General features: G+C 54.6%; 1 protein-coding gene across 1 annotated transcript; it reads right to left on the bottom strand.

Annotated features, from left to right (window-relative positions):
• Positions 1–3261: 3261 nt before the first annotated feature.
• Positions 3262–12653, bottom strand: GPD1 (glycerol-3-phosphate dehydrogenase 1). Its single transcript, XM_032782304.1, has 8 exons — positions 12568–12653; positions 11664–11841; positions 9972–10112; positions 9238–9376; positions 5987–6099; positions 5365–5598; positions 4808–4914; positions 3262–3623 (listed from the first exon to the last, which is right to left on the bottom strand). Exons 1-8 carry the CDS (start codon positions 12606–12608, stop codon positions 3527–3529), a joined length of 1050 nt encoding a protein of 349 aa, XP_032638195.1. The 5' UTR covers positions 12609–12653; the 3' UTR covers positions 3262–3526.
• Between the last annotated feature and the right edge of the window lie 1498 nt (positions 12654–14151).

The raw sequence follows: 14151 nt of genomic DNA, 5'->3' as shown, positions 1-14151 counted from the left end.
TCCCCTAAGGTAAGTTTGCACAGCAGCAGGTCTGCTGCTGGAGAAGTTGAGGAGGCTGCAGCCTGCTTACCACCAAACTAGTGTCCCTATCACAATAACAGTGACAGCACGTGTGGCACCCACCGTTGCCATGCTGCCCAGGAAGCTGTCTGAGCGCCTCCAAAGGGGCAGCGGCCAGGAAATATGCTCACTGCTGCTAGCATGCTAGTGCTGGCTTCACAAAAGTTTGCTCCAACCTGAAAGTCCCTCGCAGCCACAGACAAACTAAGAGTGGAAGTGCTTAGGCTGCTTGCTTCATTTCTGGGTCCTGCTGGCCAGTAAAGGTCTCCCCCTGCACCTGGGATCAGAAATAAATGTAGCTCTTGTAGCTGCACTGACATCCAGAGTGCCCTTTGATGTGTGCTGTGTCTGCAGAACATAACTCCAAATGGCAAAGGGGAGACTTTTTATAGCCAGCGGCTGGACAGGATGGGGGAGCTTTTCCTCAAGAGCAGTGAGGCTCTCAGAGACAAGCTCTGCCCATCCTTGCCCCAGGGGATCTGGGCTCTGTCACAACTGCAGTGAAGTCTGATGGTAGGACCAAGCTAGCCACATCTCAGGTAGTGGTAAAGCTGCTCAGTGCTTGCACATCAAGTTCAGCCCTCCACCACTAGATGTGACAAGGTGACCTGGGGAACACAGGAAGCACCTACCTGTGAAAGATGCTGCTGCAGCCACATCCTTACACACACCCTGCCAGCCTGGCATCAGGCACTGAAGTAGCTGAACCACTGTGATCTGGGGCATACAAGGTCAGGGTGTAAGGAGACGTCATCGTGCAGGGGAACTGGAGTGCAGCTTGTGCGACGGGGTGAGAAGCATTTCAGAGACCGTCCCCCACTTGCAATGGGCCTAGGCTGGAGTAATTCAGAGGTTGCTCTGAGGGAGAAGCTGGGACTCAGTTGTGGCAGGGTGGGAGAGGTCCCCTGCATATTAATACAGGGGGCCTCTGACAGAAGCACCTCATGCAAAAAGATCTGGGCTTGGATCTCCCAGATCTCCAAGGCAATAAGAGCAGACAGCCACCCCCAGCACCAGGAGTGGTGTCAGGGTGTGGGAGTAAGGTTCTGTCTCTTCTCTGTAGCCCCAGCAGGATAGGGGAGGGGGCACATGAGGCGACTGAAGCTGGCAGCCTTCTATACAGTCAGTTCAATCTAAAGGTCAGAGGGTATCTGGAGATAATGAACATCTAATAAAAGCACACCAGTGACTAGTACCAGCAGATTAAGTTCCTCTGGCTGAACTTTGGTGGGAGGGGGACTGGAAAGGTCACTTAGGACAAGATGTGTTTTACAGGGAGGCAACCCAGCTGGAGGTACTTGGACAAGTTTTGCTAAGAGGAACCAGTGGTCCTGGGGGAGAAAGGCATGGAGAATAAAGCCACAAGGACCACACCAGCAAGAGAGCATGTCAGGGCAGCCTGGGAGAACAGGCTCTGGGGTTACAGCTGCACACGCTTCTTACTGCAGGGTCCCAGCCCTAGTCTCCCTCCCCACCCATAGGTCCCACTTATGGAGAAAATCAGAAACAGGATCCTAGTACTCTTGCCCAGTCACTTCCAGGCAGCAAGATCTCAATTGCCCCAGCTCCTTTGGGTCCATCCCATCCAGCGGCTGAAGTGGAATCACAGCAGTCAGCCAGGGTACCAGTTAGAAACCAGACCCTGCAGCCAGCCCTGCCTCCCCTATGAGCTCTATGCCTTCCCTCTGGGGTACAGCACAGAGCGTTCAAGGCCAAATAGGACTGTGGGGGATGCACTAGTCTGGCCTCGCACCGGCCCTAGGTCTAGCCAGCACCAGCAAAAAGAGAATGAAGCGGCAGAAACTGGGGGCTGAGGTTTTTCCCCCCTTGTCCATATATTATTTTAATTAAACAATCACAATAGAAGTACTTTCATGTTCAGCCACTCGGAGACACCAGGCAAGGCCAGTGCTTGGGTGGGGGTGGGGGTGCATTTTGCTCACTCACATCCATGAGCCCAGCCTGGGGCATTCGGAGGCCACAACCTTGTGAAGATGTAGCAAGGAATTATCTGGCTTTGTGACAGGATTCAGACAGGCTTGTAACAGGTTGCTACTGAGGGGCCATTTTCAAAGGCACATAGGGCAGTTGTTAGGTGCCTAATGCCCACTGAAAGTCTACAGGGACCCCCAAGTCCCCTTTGCGCTGGTAAATGGCTCCCCTCTCCCTCCCACACCCTCCAGGTCAGGGGGTTACTCCAGGGAAATGCAGCTCAGTTGACACCTCATGGCCCCTGTTATAGTGGACAGTTTCAGCCTCCCCAGCTGGGCCTGACAAGAGCCCACAGGCACTAATGAGAGGAACATCAGGAAGAGTGCAGCCCCCAAGGCACACAAGTAAAAGTAGAGACAGGCCCGAGGCACAGAATCCAGCTGCTCTGGGGGCCAGGAGGCTGCCCAGGTCCAGCCCATTTCTTGATTAAAAGCAGCTTGGCCCAATTGCTCAGGGAGGTGCAATACTAACAAGATTCACAGCCAGCAACACACCCAGGTAGAGGAGCCCACTGCAGTTCTGACTCAGGGACATGAGTCCCTGGTTGCAATAGCCAGACAGGAGCTGCACAAAGCCCAGAAGGGAGGAAAAGCTACATGGGACACAACAGGGAGTTGTGAGGCAGAATGACCCAACAGTCACAGGGGAGGATTCAGGAATTTGTGTATCCAATGGGGTTTGCTTTGAGCTGCAGAATAAAAGGCCAAAGAACTTCCTTTAGTCTGCAGTGGACACAGCCCTGGGAAGCTGCCTTTTGACATCTGTGGAGTTACCCTGGCACAAAAATAAGACATTACCCTCACCAGCTTGATGGGGTCCTGGCACTGTGGCAGTCAAGGCTAGGCTATAACCAAGGCACTGGAAGAGACTTTGCGGAGCAGGGTTTCATGTGCGAGCGCTCCCTATGCCCTGGGGCTGATTATAAAAAGGGGGATTGTTGACCCCTTTTAAAATCATGAGGAGTTTGGCTGTGGACAGATAAAATCTGGCAGGTGTCCACCACGGGGAAGGTAAGCTAAAAAAAAATAGTGACAAATTACTACTGCAGCAGACAACAAAGGACGTTTGCCCTGTCAGGCAGTCCCCTGTCAGGGATGCAGCGCGCAAAAGTAGGCTGTCCTCACAGCCAAGGCAGCCTCCACATGCTTCATCTACAGACAACTCACGAAGCCCAGAAGAGCCGCACATAAAGAGGACCAGGTTCATCACTGAGGCCATGTCCTCCCCAAGGAGGATATCCTGGGCACCAGCAAATTTTAGACGCCCCAGAAAAGGAGGGAGTTTAATTTGGTGCTTCCATATAGAATCAAGAAAGCATCGACAGGCAGAGGGCTAGCCAGTCCCAGGGCCATGGAAGAGAGACCCTCCCCCCACCTTACCCATGGCTCATGGAGGATCCAGTGTCTCTGTACATGAAGGCTCATGCTGCACCAGTGGCTCTCCTCGTCTCAGTGGTTCAGTGGACGGGGCCCAGTTACATATGGGCAGGATGGTTCTGGAGGCACTTGATGAATTCAGCGACAGGTTTGTCCTCATAGCAAATCTGATACACAGCAGTGAAGAGGGGGAACCTATGGGCAGATGGACAAAGTGACACAGTACGCACCACTGATGATGGCAAATACATCTCTACACATACAGAATTTCAACCTCTGGAGCATATAGGGATCCCTGCACCCGACATCTTTTGCTTAGCAGCACACAGCAGTTTAGGGCAGGAAATGAAGGCTGGTGTATCCAGCCGAGACTAGAGAGGGTACACAGAGGCCGAACACACCTGCCATTGATAGAGCACAGCCCCCATCCTGACATTAGCGCACTAACGCTCAGTGACACAAAAGCTTAACAACCACAGACATTTGGTGCTTCATTCAACAGGTGACACCTCCTGCAGCACAGCACCCGCCACCCCTCTGCTAGGCATTGGGCTAAACACCAATCCAGGGAGCGGAAAATGTCTCCTGCTGAATCAGAAATATAACACATTGGTTTTCCCACAAATCTCCCCTCCAAGTGCTGAGCCAAGATGGCTCTGCTTAGCTTACAAGATCTGCACAGGTACATGTACTGGCTTTATACATGCAGGAGTCAGAACCTTGGCAGATGGTCTCATCTGGATTTAGCAGTTCTACCTGGCTTGACATGTGAGAAAAGCAGCATCACCTGCTCTTATTAACTACCATGGCTGGGGTGGTTGGAGGAGACTGGAGCTCCTGTCCCCACATCAGACAAGGAGGGTGCAGTTTTGCAATCCAGCATGCAGAGCAGATGATGTGCAGCCCCAAGGCAGGCTTGTCCTCACATGCACCAGGCACCTACCCAGGCAAGTCATAAATGAGGAACCAGACTAGAAGGCAGGAGCTGGTGACAATGGCAGACACTGCCCATAGTGCCTGACAACACTGCAGCCAAGCAGCCTCAGAAAGGCGAACTCCAACAGAGATACTGGCAACAAGAGACACTGACACAGGGACAAAGCTCCAGATCAGCTAACGAGGAATGAGTTGCTGTCACCATCCAGCTTCCTAATGAGTGGTTGGCTGGGATTGCACTGGAGTTAGCAGATTGACCCTCTGTCTCCACCAAGGACCGTGATCTCTGGGGCAGACAATCCAGGCTCTGAGGCAGGTCCACTTCTACTACAAATGTGGGTGCAGAGCTAAGGCTTGGGCTGTGCCAGAGAGCCCGACCCACTTGTAGGTGGGCTCCAAGGGAGACCATGGGCAAAGCCGAGGGGAGGGGCAACAGCACTCACTTCTCCGCCAGGTTCTTCTGTTTGAGGATGTGGTTCAGCTCGGCAGCCGTCTGGGGACCCTGCAGCTTTTGTCCATTCAGCATCTCCTTCTCCAACTGCTCAATGGACTAAACAAGCCAAATATAACCCAACTGCAAGGTGAGCTAGGCCCATTCACCTGCAGCCTCTGATCCCCAGTCTGTCCTTTCTTCCCCAAGTCAGAAGGCCTCATCACAGGGGAGGACCAAATGGGCTGAAGAGAGCAGCAGCTGCCTGGATCTGCCCTATGGGCTCACAGCTGTGCACTAGGACTGTGTCAGGGCAGAGCTCTGTCCAGTTATGGTGTGGAGGGGTTGCACCTTCCTCTGCAGCATCCAGCACTGGCTGAGCCAATGCAGCAGGGATAGTGAGTGCTGATCTGATTCACTAAGGAAGTTAGGCCACCAGGTTGTGACCCACCAGGACAGGGCCCCTCTTGCTACAGCCCATTTACTACCGAGCTCCATTCCTTCTCCCCCACAAAAAACCAGACTGCTCAGGTCCATGATGCCACCAACATTCCCCACCCTGGCACGCACCTTCCCAGTCCTGGCAAAAGCCTCGGCCACCCTGCGGTTCCTGCCACCATAGCAGGTGGTGATAAGGTCGGCGATCCCACAGCTCTCCAGGAAGGTGGACGAGGTGACAGGGCCTTTGCAGAAGAGCTTGGCAAACGTGATCATCTCCATCAGCCCGAGGCGAATCACAGCTGCCTTGGTGTTGTCCCCAAAGCTCAGGCCATCACAGAAACCAGCCCCTACAGCTACGACGTTCTGTGGGGACAACAGCCCACAGGGGCCTGTTACCAGCAGGGATCACTCTCTGTCAGTGTCTGCATGTTCCTGGAGCATCAAGGTACCTCCCTGAGGGCCCATACCTGCTCCTCCTGCTCAGAGCCTGTCAACTAAGCAGGGCTGGATCAGCCAGCACCTGGATGGGAGACCTAGGTGGCATCCTTCCCACTGTGTCCACTTGCCTCAGCATGGGCAAGCTGCTGGACTTGGTGTAACACTGAGGCCTCCCCATTGCTCCCATGATGCTTTGTGTGAGTAGTGACCCAGCCTAAGTCAACTTAGGCCTCTCCATTTAGCCTCCCTGAATGCCCTGCAGAGATGGCAGGCCAGGCCCATTGCTAACCCGATGCCCTGCCCTTTCGTGCACCTTGAGGGCCCCGCAGATCTCCACAGTGTCAGCCTCTGGTACCACGGTGATCCGGAAGTTGCGCGTCTGCATCAGCTCCTTCAAGATTCGCCCATGCTCCAGGTTCTTGCAGCCTAAAGGGTGTGTGTTGGGGGGGCAGCGTTACTGGCAAAGATGCTGGAGAAGGATTGTGCCCTCCTCCAACCTGCCCAATAGAGGAGCTGAACTCAAGCCTCCACATTCCTGACAGCTCTGCCCCTCTTGCCAGGTGTTAGAGCTTGGGCCTTGCAGAGCAGTGGGGAGGGATCTGGTTTTATTGACACTAGGGCAGCAGAGCTGGCACATGGACGGTCCAGCCCCTGTGACTAGGCCCCACAAAAGGACTCCAGTGTCCTACTGGCAAAAGGAAGCAGAAGTGCCTTTTCTGGAGGAGGAGTCTCGCCTCCGGGACACAGCATTAATACAGGCACACAAGTCCAGCTGCTACACATGGCATCTCACCCTGATCAGCTAAATGCAGGGCCTAACAGCCAGGCCTCCTGGTTTCCATTCCCAGCAACCCAGTTTGACACATAATAGTCGAGGGAACTGACACACAGTGGGAACAACAGTGACCTCTGTGGGGTACAACCGGGGGGGGGCTTAATACTTGTGAAGTGCTCTGAGACTCGCTGAGTGGATGGTGCAGAAGGACAGTGCCTGAGCCCTACCCTCCAAATATAAATTAAATCCAAGCTTTGCCAGGCCAACAGGCAGAGCGCGCCAACCCCAGCGGGGTCCCTCTGAATTTCATCCAGTGCCCCGGAACATATGCAGACAGGAAAGGCCTCAATGTATTGACCTAGAAAAGTATCATCAGGCAAGGAGCAATAAGCCTGCTGCAGCACTCCTGCACGGATGCTGGCCAAACACAAACTGGATCAGTTGTTAGCCTTGGTGGCCTTGGGATATCATGGAGACAGGTGGTCTAGCAAAAGCTGACAGCAGCAAGGAGCGTGGAGCCATCAGCTGTTGCAGTGATAAAGGGAACCACAGCCTGGCTGTTTGACATTACAAAACCCTCAATGCTGCCCGCCCCGCCCCAACCTATGCCCCTTGTCCCTCTGCTCCAGGCTTCAATTCTTACCCTCATAGTGGCCTGACGCATGTTACTGGAACTTGAAGCAGTTGCAGAGCCCTGCTGCTAATTCAACTGGAGGCAGAATCACAATTTTGACTTAATAAGGCACCTTTACCCAGAGCACGTCTGGCGTGACTTTAACATGATGAAACCTAATTAGGGACAACGCAGGCTTGGCTTTCCCTGCCTGCTGGTGAGTTGACTTAATGCTACCTTTATGTATGAGTCACTCAGCTCCTTGCGGGGGCAACAAACACGAACACACACATGACAGCCCCCCCCCCCCAAGGGGCCAAGCACCTGCATCGGGTCACTGCTTTTCCACTCTAATCCTCCCACAGCTCCCAAAGGAACGTGCAATAGAGGCTTTGATCTCTACAGCCATAACGGCAGTTGGCCCCAAGCTGCTCTTAATACGCTGTGACAGATGCTGCAGGAAACAATTGTGCCCTGACCGGACGCTTGGTATTTGTATGACCGTAACCCCCACGCTGCCTCTCCAGCTCGCGGGGGGGCGGGGGTGTCCCTGGTGCTGGGAAGTATACAAATACATTGAGTAGAGGGAGCTGTTATAAACGGGGCTCACCAGCTCTGGTCTGTATGAGTGAGGCATATTTCTTAGTAATTAAAACACATTCAGCAGGGGTGGAGACTCTGAACACAGCAAATAAGCCAGAGGGAAGTGCTGTTACTGTAAAACATAGCTAGTAGCAAGCAAAGACCCAGGACTGGAGGAGTGTCCCAGAAGGCCAGTGCCCACTTTAATAATGGACCAGGAGAGGCTGTGATTTTCAGACATGGGGCCAGGCTCCTACATCAACATTTAGGCATGGGCAGGACCTGGGTCCATAGTCAGCAATGCCGATTGCCTTCAACAGGGCTTGGGCCCCCTGAAAGCCAGGCCAGTGCAGGGCTTAAACACCCTGACTCCAGGCATCCAGGTTTGAAATTTTTGCCCTAAATTAATAAAAACCCATGAAGGTAACGTGGTATAAGACCCATCCCAGCTCAGCCTCTTAGTTTTCATGCTGCAACACTGCTCCTCTGCTGCCTGCATTTTGCCTGAGTGGACAAGGACATGGCTGCTATGCATGGCTGGAAAGTGCCACATTCAGGCTGTGCTGCTAGATTGATAAAGTAATAACCCCAAAATAGTTCCCAGGAGACCTGACCAATTCCAAGCCTCTCTGGTGTATCCACCAGGCTATAACTGACATGCACTCATGCCATGAAAAAGGGCCTTAGTCCTGCCAGCTCTTGGATTGATACCGTCTGTGTGGTTGTGTAGCACCCAGTACAACGGGGCTTTGGCTGCTAGGCACCACCGTGATTAGGACTAACAGCATGATGGGTTTACAACGTTCTAGCCCAACCCGCCTCCCCTTTGCAGTGTCTCGTCTGCTTTTAAAGCCAAAGCCACCTTTGACTCTCATGAACAGAAGAGATGCCCAAGCCAGCCAGTCATTCAGTTGATCTTGGCTGCTTTCTGTGTTTAACAAACAGGCCATACAGACGGCCTGTCATCAGCTGAGCTTTCCAGCTGCCCTACTGATAATATAAGACTGGGAAAGTGTCACCAAAAGGTCCCTTAACATGATGCCACAAGCCCTCTGCTCAGTTTTCTTTCTAGGGCTCCAGCCCCCTTGGCATCACGAGGCTTGTCCCCCTTGCCTGTGGTGCAACGCCAGAAAATCCAGAAAGCTGGAACCCAGCAGATGTCTGTCTCCAGCACCAGGAATAAAGGGCCTGACACTGGACCTGCGATGAGGGTTTTATCGCCAATGCCCAGGGATGACATGACCCCAGCCAGCTCCTCACACACCCGGGCTCTGTGTAGCCAACAGGCCCACACATACAATCATGCTGGTGAAGCTGGCTGATGTTCAAAGACCCACCCTGACGGTGCAGGGATGGGTGTGGGAGGAAGAGTCATTTTTCTAACACCACCCAACTAAGCATCTGACACCTGCTGAGGTGCCCTCCCTACCCCCACGCCAAGCCCTGTGCCTGGGGTAGGCAGCAGGCAGGACGCCTGCCCTGGGAGGGAAGACTGGCAGGGCCCCTGAGTAGGGTGGGGTATTTTAACCCCTTGTAACCCTGCCCCCTCCCCAGCTCCAGGCTGAGGGGGCAACGAGGTGGGGTGGCTCATTACCAATGGTCGTTTCGCAGAACTTCTCCTCTGCCACTTCGTTGGCAATGTTGGCCCCCATCAGGACGCTCATCTCAATGCCCAGCCATTCATGGATAACGTGCGAGATCAGCTTCAGCCCCTCTGGGCCCTCATCCACCCCCTGCGATGCAACCGGGAGCAGTGGTTATTCCCCCAGGGGGTCAGAGGCCCAGTAACTCCCAAGCTCCCTCAGTTGCATTGCACTCTGTGTCCCCTGTGCCTCATCTGCATTAAAGTCTGGCCCGTGGCCCACCATCATGCCTCGGTCACCCACCTGATGATCTCTACTAGTGATCATAGTGCCCTAACCCCCACACCCCAGCTCTACTATCCCTTCACCAATCCCCAGGCCCGCCCCCATAGTCTCCCTTCATCCCACACACCCTCCCCCAATGCCACAGCAGTATTCACACCCGCCCCCCTACGTCAAGTACCCTGCTCCTATTCCTTCTGAGTTACTCTGCTTGCTGCTCTCCCCTCCGTGCCATGGCCTGAACATGCCTGCTCTACCCATGAAACCCAGTTTCCAGGTGAAAAAATCCCTTAGACTCTCCCCCCCCCCAGCACCTTGTCCACCTAGAGATTTGTTTAATTAATAAATTAATTGAGACCTGGCCCCCCCTCCTGCTACCACCTAGCTCATGCCCTGCCAGCCAGTGCGCAGAGCCCCCCAGTGAGCCAGGCTCAGCATCTAGATGCTGCTCCCCCGCTCACACCTTGATGAGTGATACCCCGATGGTCTCCTTCTTCACATGGTCTTTGAGCTGCTCACAGAGTTTGCGGATGAACTGGTGGGGCACCACAAAGATGAGGATGTCTGCCCCAGTTGAGGCCTTCAGCAGGTCTGGGACCGCCACCTGCAGGGGAACGGGCTCATCACCAAGGAGCTGTGTCCACGTCACCAAGCCGCTACCTAGTGCCAAGAGGGGCCTGTAAAACCCTGGGCATTACTAGGTAATGTGGTGGGAAATGGGGGCTGCCAGAGGCTCCCTGCAGAGGCATGTTCTGCAACGTGGCCCATCTGAAGTCAGGAGCCACATGAGTTTCTCCCCTCAACCCCGGAGTTCAAGCAGGGTCTTTGAGGCAGGGTCCAGTGAGGCAGCTGGGGCTTGAAGATGGCAGAGCACCACCTGGAGGAAGGCTCAGCCCCATGTCCCGGACAGGAAGATAAGAGGCCACCCAAGAGGCCAGGGAGGTTGGGGTGGGGACAAGAGAGGAGCCTGATGGATGGGGAGATCACACACTTATCTGAGGGGTCTTAGTTGGGTTTAACCCCGCTTCCCTGCTGGCACATAGTTCTGTAATGGAGGTTGCTGCCCCTAAAACACCACAGACCCTTGGAAAGAAGGGTGGTTTTTGCAGGCCTGACACCCTAAAGCACAACCAGACATCCAGTGCCATTCCCATCCAGTATGGTGTGAGGAGCAACTAGGGTGCCCTTTGCCTCAGTCAAGGTTGCGGCAGAGCGAGCACCGTGGGTGAGAAGCAGGGAGTCAGCCAAACAGCAGGGAGGGGAGGGGGGCTCCATGGAGTAAGAGCAGCCAGGGGCCCCAGTGCAGGGCGCACAGGGCAAGCTCACTGCATGAATGAATAACTGAGCACAGAAGCCATCCCCGCAGTGGTTGCACAAGCCGTTCCCTCTGTGTCCTGGCCTCAGGGACCCAGATCAGTTAGCCGCCTCTGAAGCAGATATTTATTACCTCCGTCACCAAGGAGACAAGCCTTTGAAAACAGGCCTTGCCCCCTTGATCTTCACTCTGCTGGGAGAGAAACAAGCCCGCTCCTCTATCCACAGCTGCATTTCAGGGCTCTGCAGTGGTGTGGAGGGAGAGGGAAGCATTTGCCCCCAAGTTCTCTCCCCACCCCCGGAAAAAAAATCCTCTCAGCAGTTTCAACAGGAGACATGCCTCTGCCTCTTCCTAGCCTGTGAGGTCATGTGACATTGCTAGGTGCTGGTGAAAAGCTGCTGGGTCCCACCCCAGCATTGATTGCATTTCAGTGGCCCATGAAGATGTTCCTGGGATACAGGCTGGCATGTGCTTTGGGCAGTGGAAAAGGATGGCTTAGCAGTCTAAGCATCAGGCATGATATCACTTCATTCCAACAGGATTAGCTTGTGCTTCCCAGGGAGCTGAATGGGAGATCCAGGCAGCTTTGGAACCTGAGACTAGCTGCTCATCAGGACTTTGCTCAAATGCAGTGTTGTGCAATGCTCAGTTGCTGCCCTCCAGGCCAAGAGTGGCTGCAACACCACAGCCCATGTGCTTTGGAGAGAAAGGTGTTAGTGAAACACAAGGAACCTTCTGTGCATCTCCCCAGCCTATGCCTGATGTGACTACAGAGCCTGCCCACTGGTGAAATAGCTTCTGCTCAACCTTGCCCCAACCCCGCAAAAATATTGGACTCACCACATTGGGTGGCAGCTTGTGCCCTGGCAGGTATTTGACGTTCTCATGTTGCGTGTTGATGATTTCCGTGAGCTTCTTCCCACCCACCTCCTCCTCAAATACCCACATGTTCACTGTGGTCTCAAACTGCTCCAGCTTGGCCGCATTGCTGCCCACGATCTTGGCGATGGCTGAGCCCCTGCAGAGAGCAGAGGAGGCAGATGCATGGGGGGGTGGGGGTCACAGAGGGGGAGCCCAATCAGGCACTAGAAGGGGCAATGGGTCCTAAGCAGCAGAATCTCTGAGCGGGCTCTCTCCCACATGGCCCCCGCAGAGCTTTGGCCATGGTCACAGAAAGGGGACTGGATGCCAGTCACCTGCCCTGAGTCTTTTCCATGCCTAGAAGGAAACCTGGTAGTGGGGAGGGCTGGCAGTCTCGCTGGGTACTGGTCCCAGAGCCCCCAGCATGGTCACAGGGCACCCCCAGATCAACTGCTGGGGGGGTGTCAAAGGAAGAGGCCAAAGGAGCCGGGGGTTACCAGGACTAAGGACACTTGGGGGGCACGGCATGGGGCGGGGCCGCTGGCTGTGTGGGGGACAACCCCGAGCCCAGGGGCAGCAGGGCAGGGACACGCAGCAGACGGAGCTGCGCAGGGCAGAGCACAGGGGACAGGCAGGCTCCGGCGGGGCAGAGCTCGGGCTCCGGCGGGGCAGAGCTCGGGCTCCGAGGCAGCTGCAGCGGGGCTCAGCCTCCGACCCCGGCCAGGCGGCGGCACCGGGACCCCCCGCCCCGGACGGGAATCCCAGCTTCGCCTACGGCCGCACCAAGCCCGGCTCCGGGACTTGGCTCCATGGGCGGCAGGAGCCGCGGCGCTGCCCCGGGGCAGGCGGGCTGTAGGGGACGCGGCCCCCGGGGGACGCTCACCAGTTCCCGGAGCCCACGACACAGACTTTCCGGCCGCCCATGGTCGGCGACTGCGCCGCGCCCCCAGGAGGGGGGGACTATAACGCCCCCCCGCAGGCGGCCCCAGCCCGGGAACCACGCCCACAGGGGCCGCAAGTCACGCCTCCCGCCGGGCCAGCTTCTTCGGGGACACAGCAGAAGGGAGAGGAGGGTCATCCCCTTCCCCTCAGCACCCCTTGGTCTTCCCCGGCTCCGCCCGTCTCACCTCCGCAAAGCGCTCTGAGGCGATGGGACGAGCAGGGAGGCTCATTACTGATGCGGGCCCCGGCTAGCACACGCCAGGCACAGCAAAGCCTGGCTCGATCTCTGCTGCTGCTGAATCACTTCAGTGGCACAAAGTATCAGCGCCTCAGAGCCAAAGCCACGACCATGCCAGAGAGCAGCACAGCATTTACACTGAAGGGACAAACTGTGGAGGCCGCAGGGTTTTGCCATTCAGAGCACAAGGCTGATCCTGGAGCCAGCAAATGCGCTGGGGATGCAGAGGGACAACAAAGGCCCTTGTGGGTTAGAACATTTCATTTTAAAGCCCAGAGACTGATGGTTGCCCCAAGGCAAGCTAATAAATAAGGCTGAAAAGCACTGCAAGGTTACAGGTGAGCTATTTGGGGCAGAGGCCTGGGAGGGTTAGTTAGAAGCACATGGGCTTTGATAGCTGAGGCAGCCTGCAAGCCTCAGTGTCAACATGCCCAATGAGGCAGCTGAGAACAAAGCTGCTAGAGTTCAGAGACAGGAATATTGTTACCTTTCTCCCCTTTTAGAAAATAAAATAATAAAAACAGTTGTTTCTCTCAAGCCTGAGGATCATTTTTCCTTTATCAAAGTGAAGTAACTTGCACCCAAGGTCCCAGGTGGCAGAATCAGGAAGAGGACCTCGCAGTTTTGACTTCCTCGCTCTGACCAATAAACCCCATGCCTATTTACATTTTCTTCATCAAACATTTATGCTTTGCTGGAAGGGATCAACATACTGACTCTGAGAATTGGGCTGAGGACAGGACTTGGACACAAGAACTTTACACTAAGCCCAGTGCTGCCATTCATAAATGTTTGAGATATGGAAGAAAGGTTGCCTTTGGGCAAGGCAGTTTCCCAAACCTGTAGCCAGGTAGGATCTCTCCCTTACAGGAATGATGTGGGGATTCTCTCTAAAGCCCTATATAACCTGTAATACAAATGTGTACTGCTCAGACAATTTTAGTTAATTGCAGCTTCCTATCAGCCGTGAACGCGATCATTTTCATGTGTCATGCCAAATCCACGTATGCAGTGTTAGTCCCGGCTATCAGCAAGACAAGGAGGGTGAAACTATCTTTTACTGGACCATCTTCTGTTGGTGAGAGAGAGAGAGAGAGAGAGAAAAGTTTCAAGCTTACACAGAGCTCTTCTTCAGGTCTGGCACTCAGCTGGAGCCTGTTGGTAGCCCAAACAAATTCTGGAGACCCAGACCTGAAGAGCTCTGTACAAGCTGAAAAGCTTGTCTCTCTCACCAACAGAGGATGGTACAATAAATATCTCATCCACCACATCTGTCTAACGCCAATT

Source organism: Chelonoidis abingdonii, chromosome 26 (genome assembly GCF_003597395.2).
Source record: "Chelonoidis abingdonii isolate Lonesome George chromosome 26, CheloAbing_2.0, whole genome shotgun sequence".
Lineage (NCBI taxonomy): Eukaryota > Metazoa > Chordata > Testudines > Testudinidae > Chelonoidis > Chelonoidis abingdonii.
Note: the sequence above shows the minus strand (reverse complement) of the source record. Positions and strands in the feature narration are given on the sequence as shown.

Coding starts and splice junctions, on each gene's coding strand:
- GPD1 (XM_032782304.1), bottom strand. CDS start 12,608: ATGGGCGGCCGGAAAGTCTGTGTCGTGGGCTCCGGGAACTG. Junction 11,842..12,567: donor GTCGTGGGCTCCGGGAACTG/GTGAGCGTCCCC, acceptor TGCTCTCTGCAG/GGGCTCAGCCATCGCCAAGA. Junction 4,915..5,364: donor CTTTTGCCAGGACTGGGAAG/GTGCGTGCCAGG, acceptor TGGCTTGTTTAG/TCCATTGAGCAGTTGGAGAA.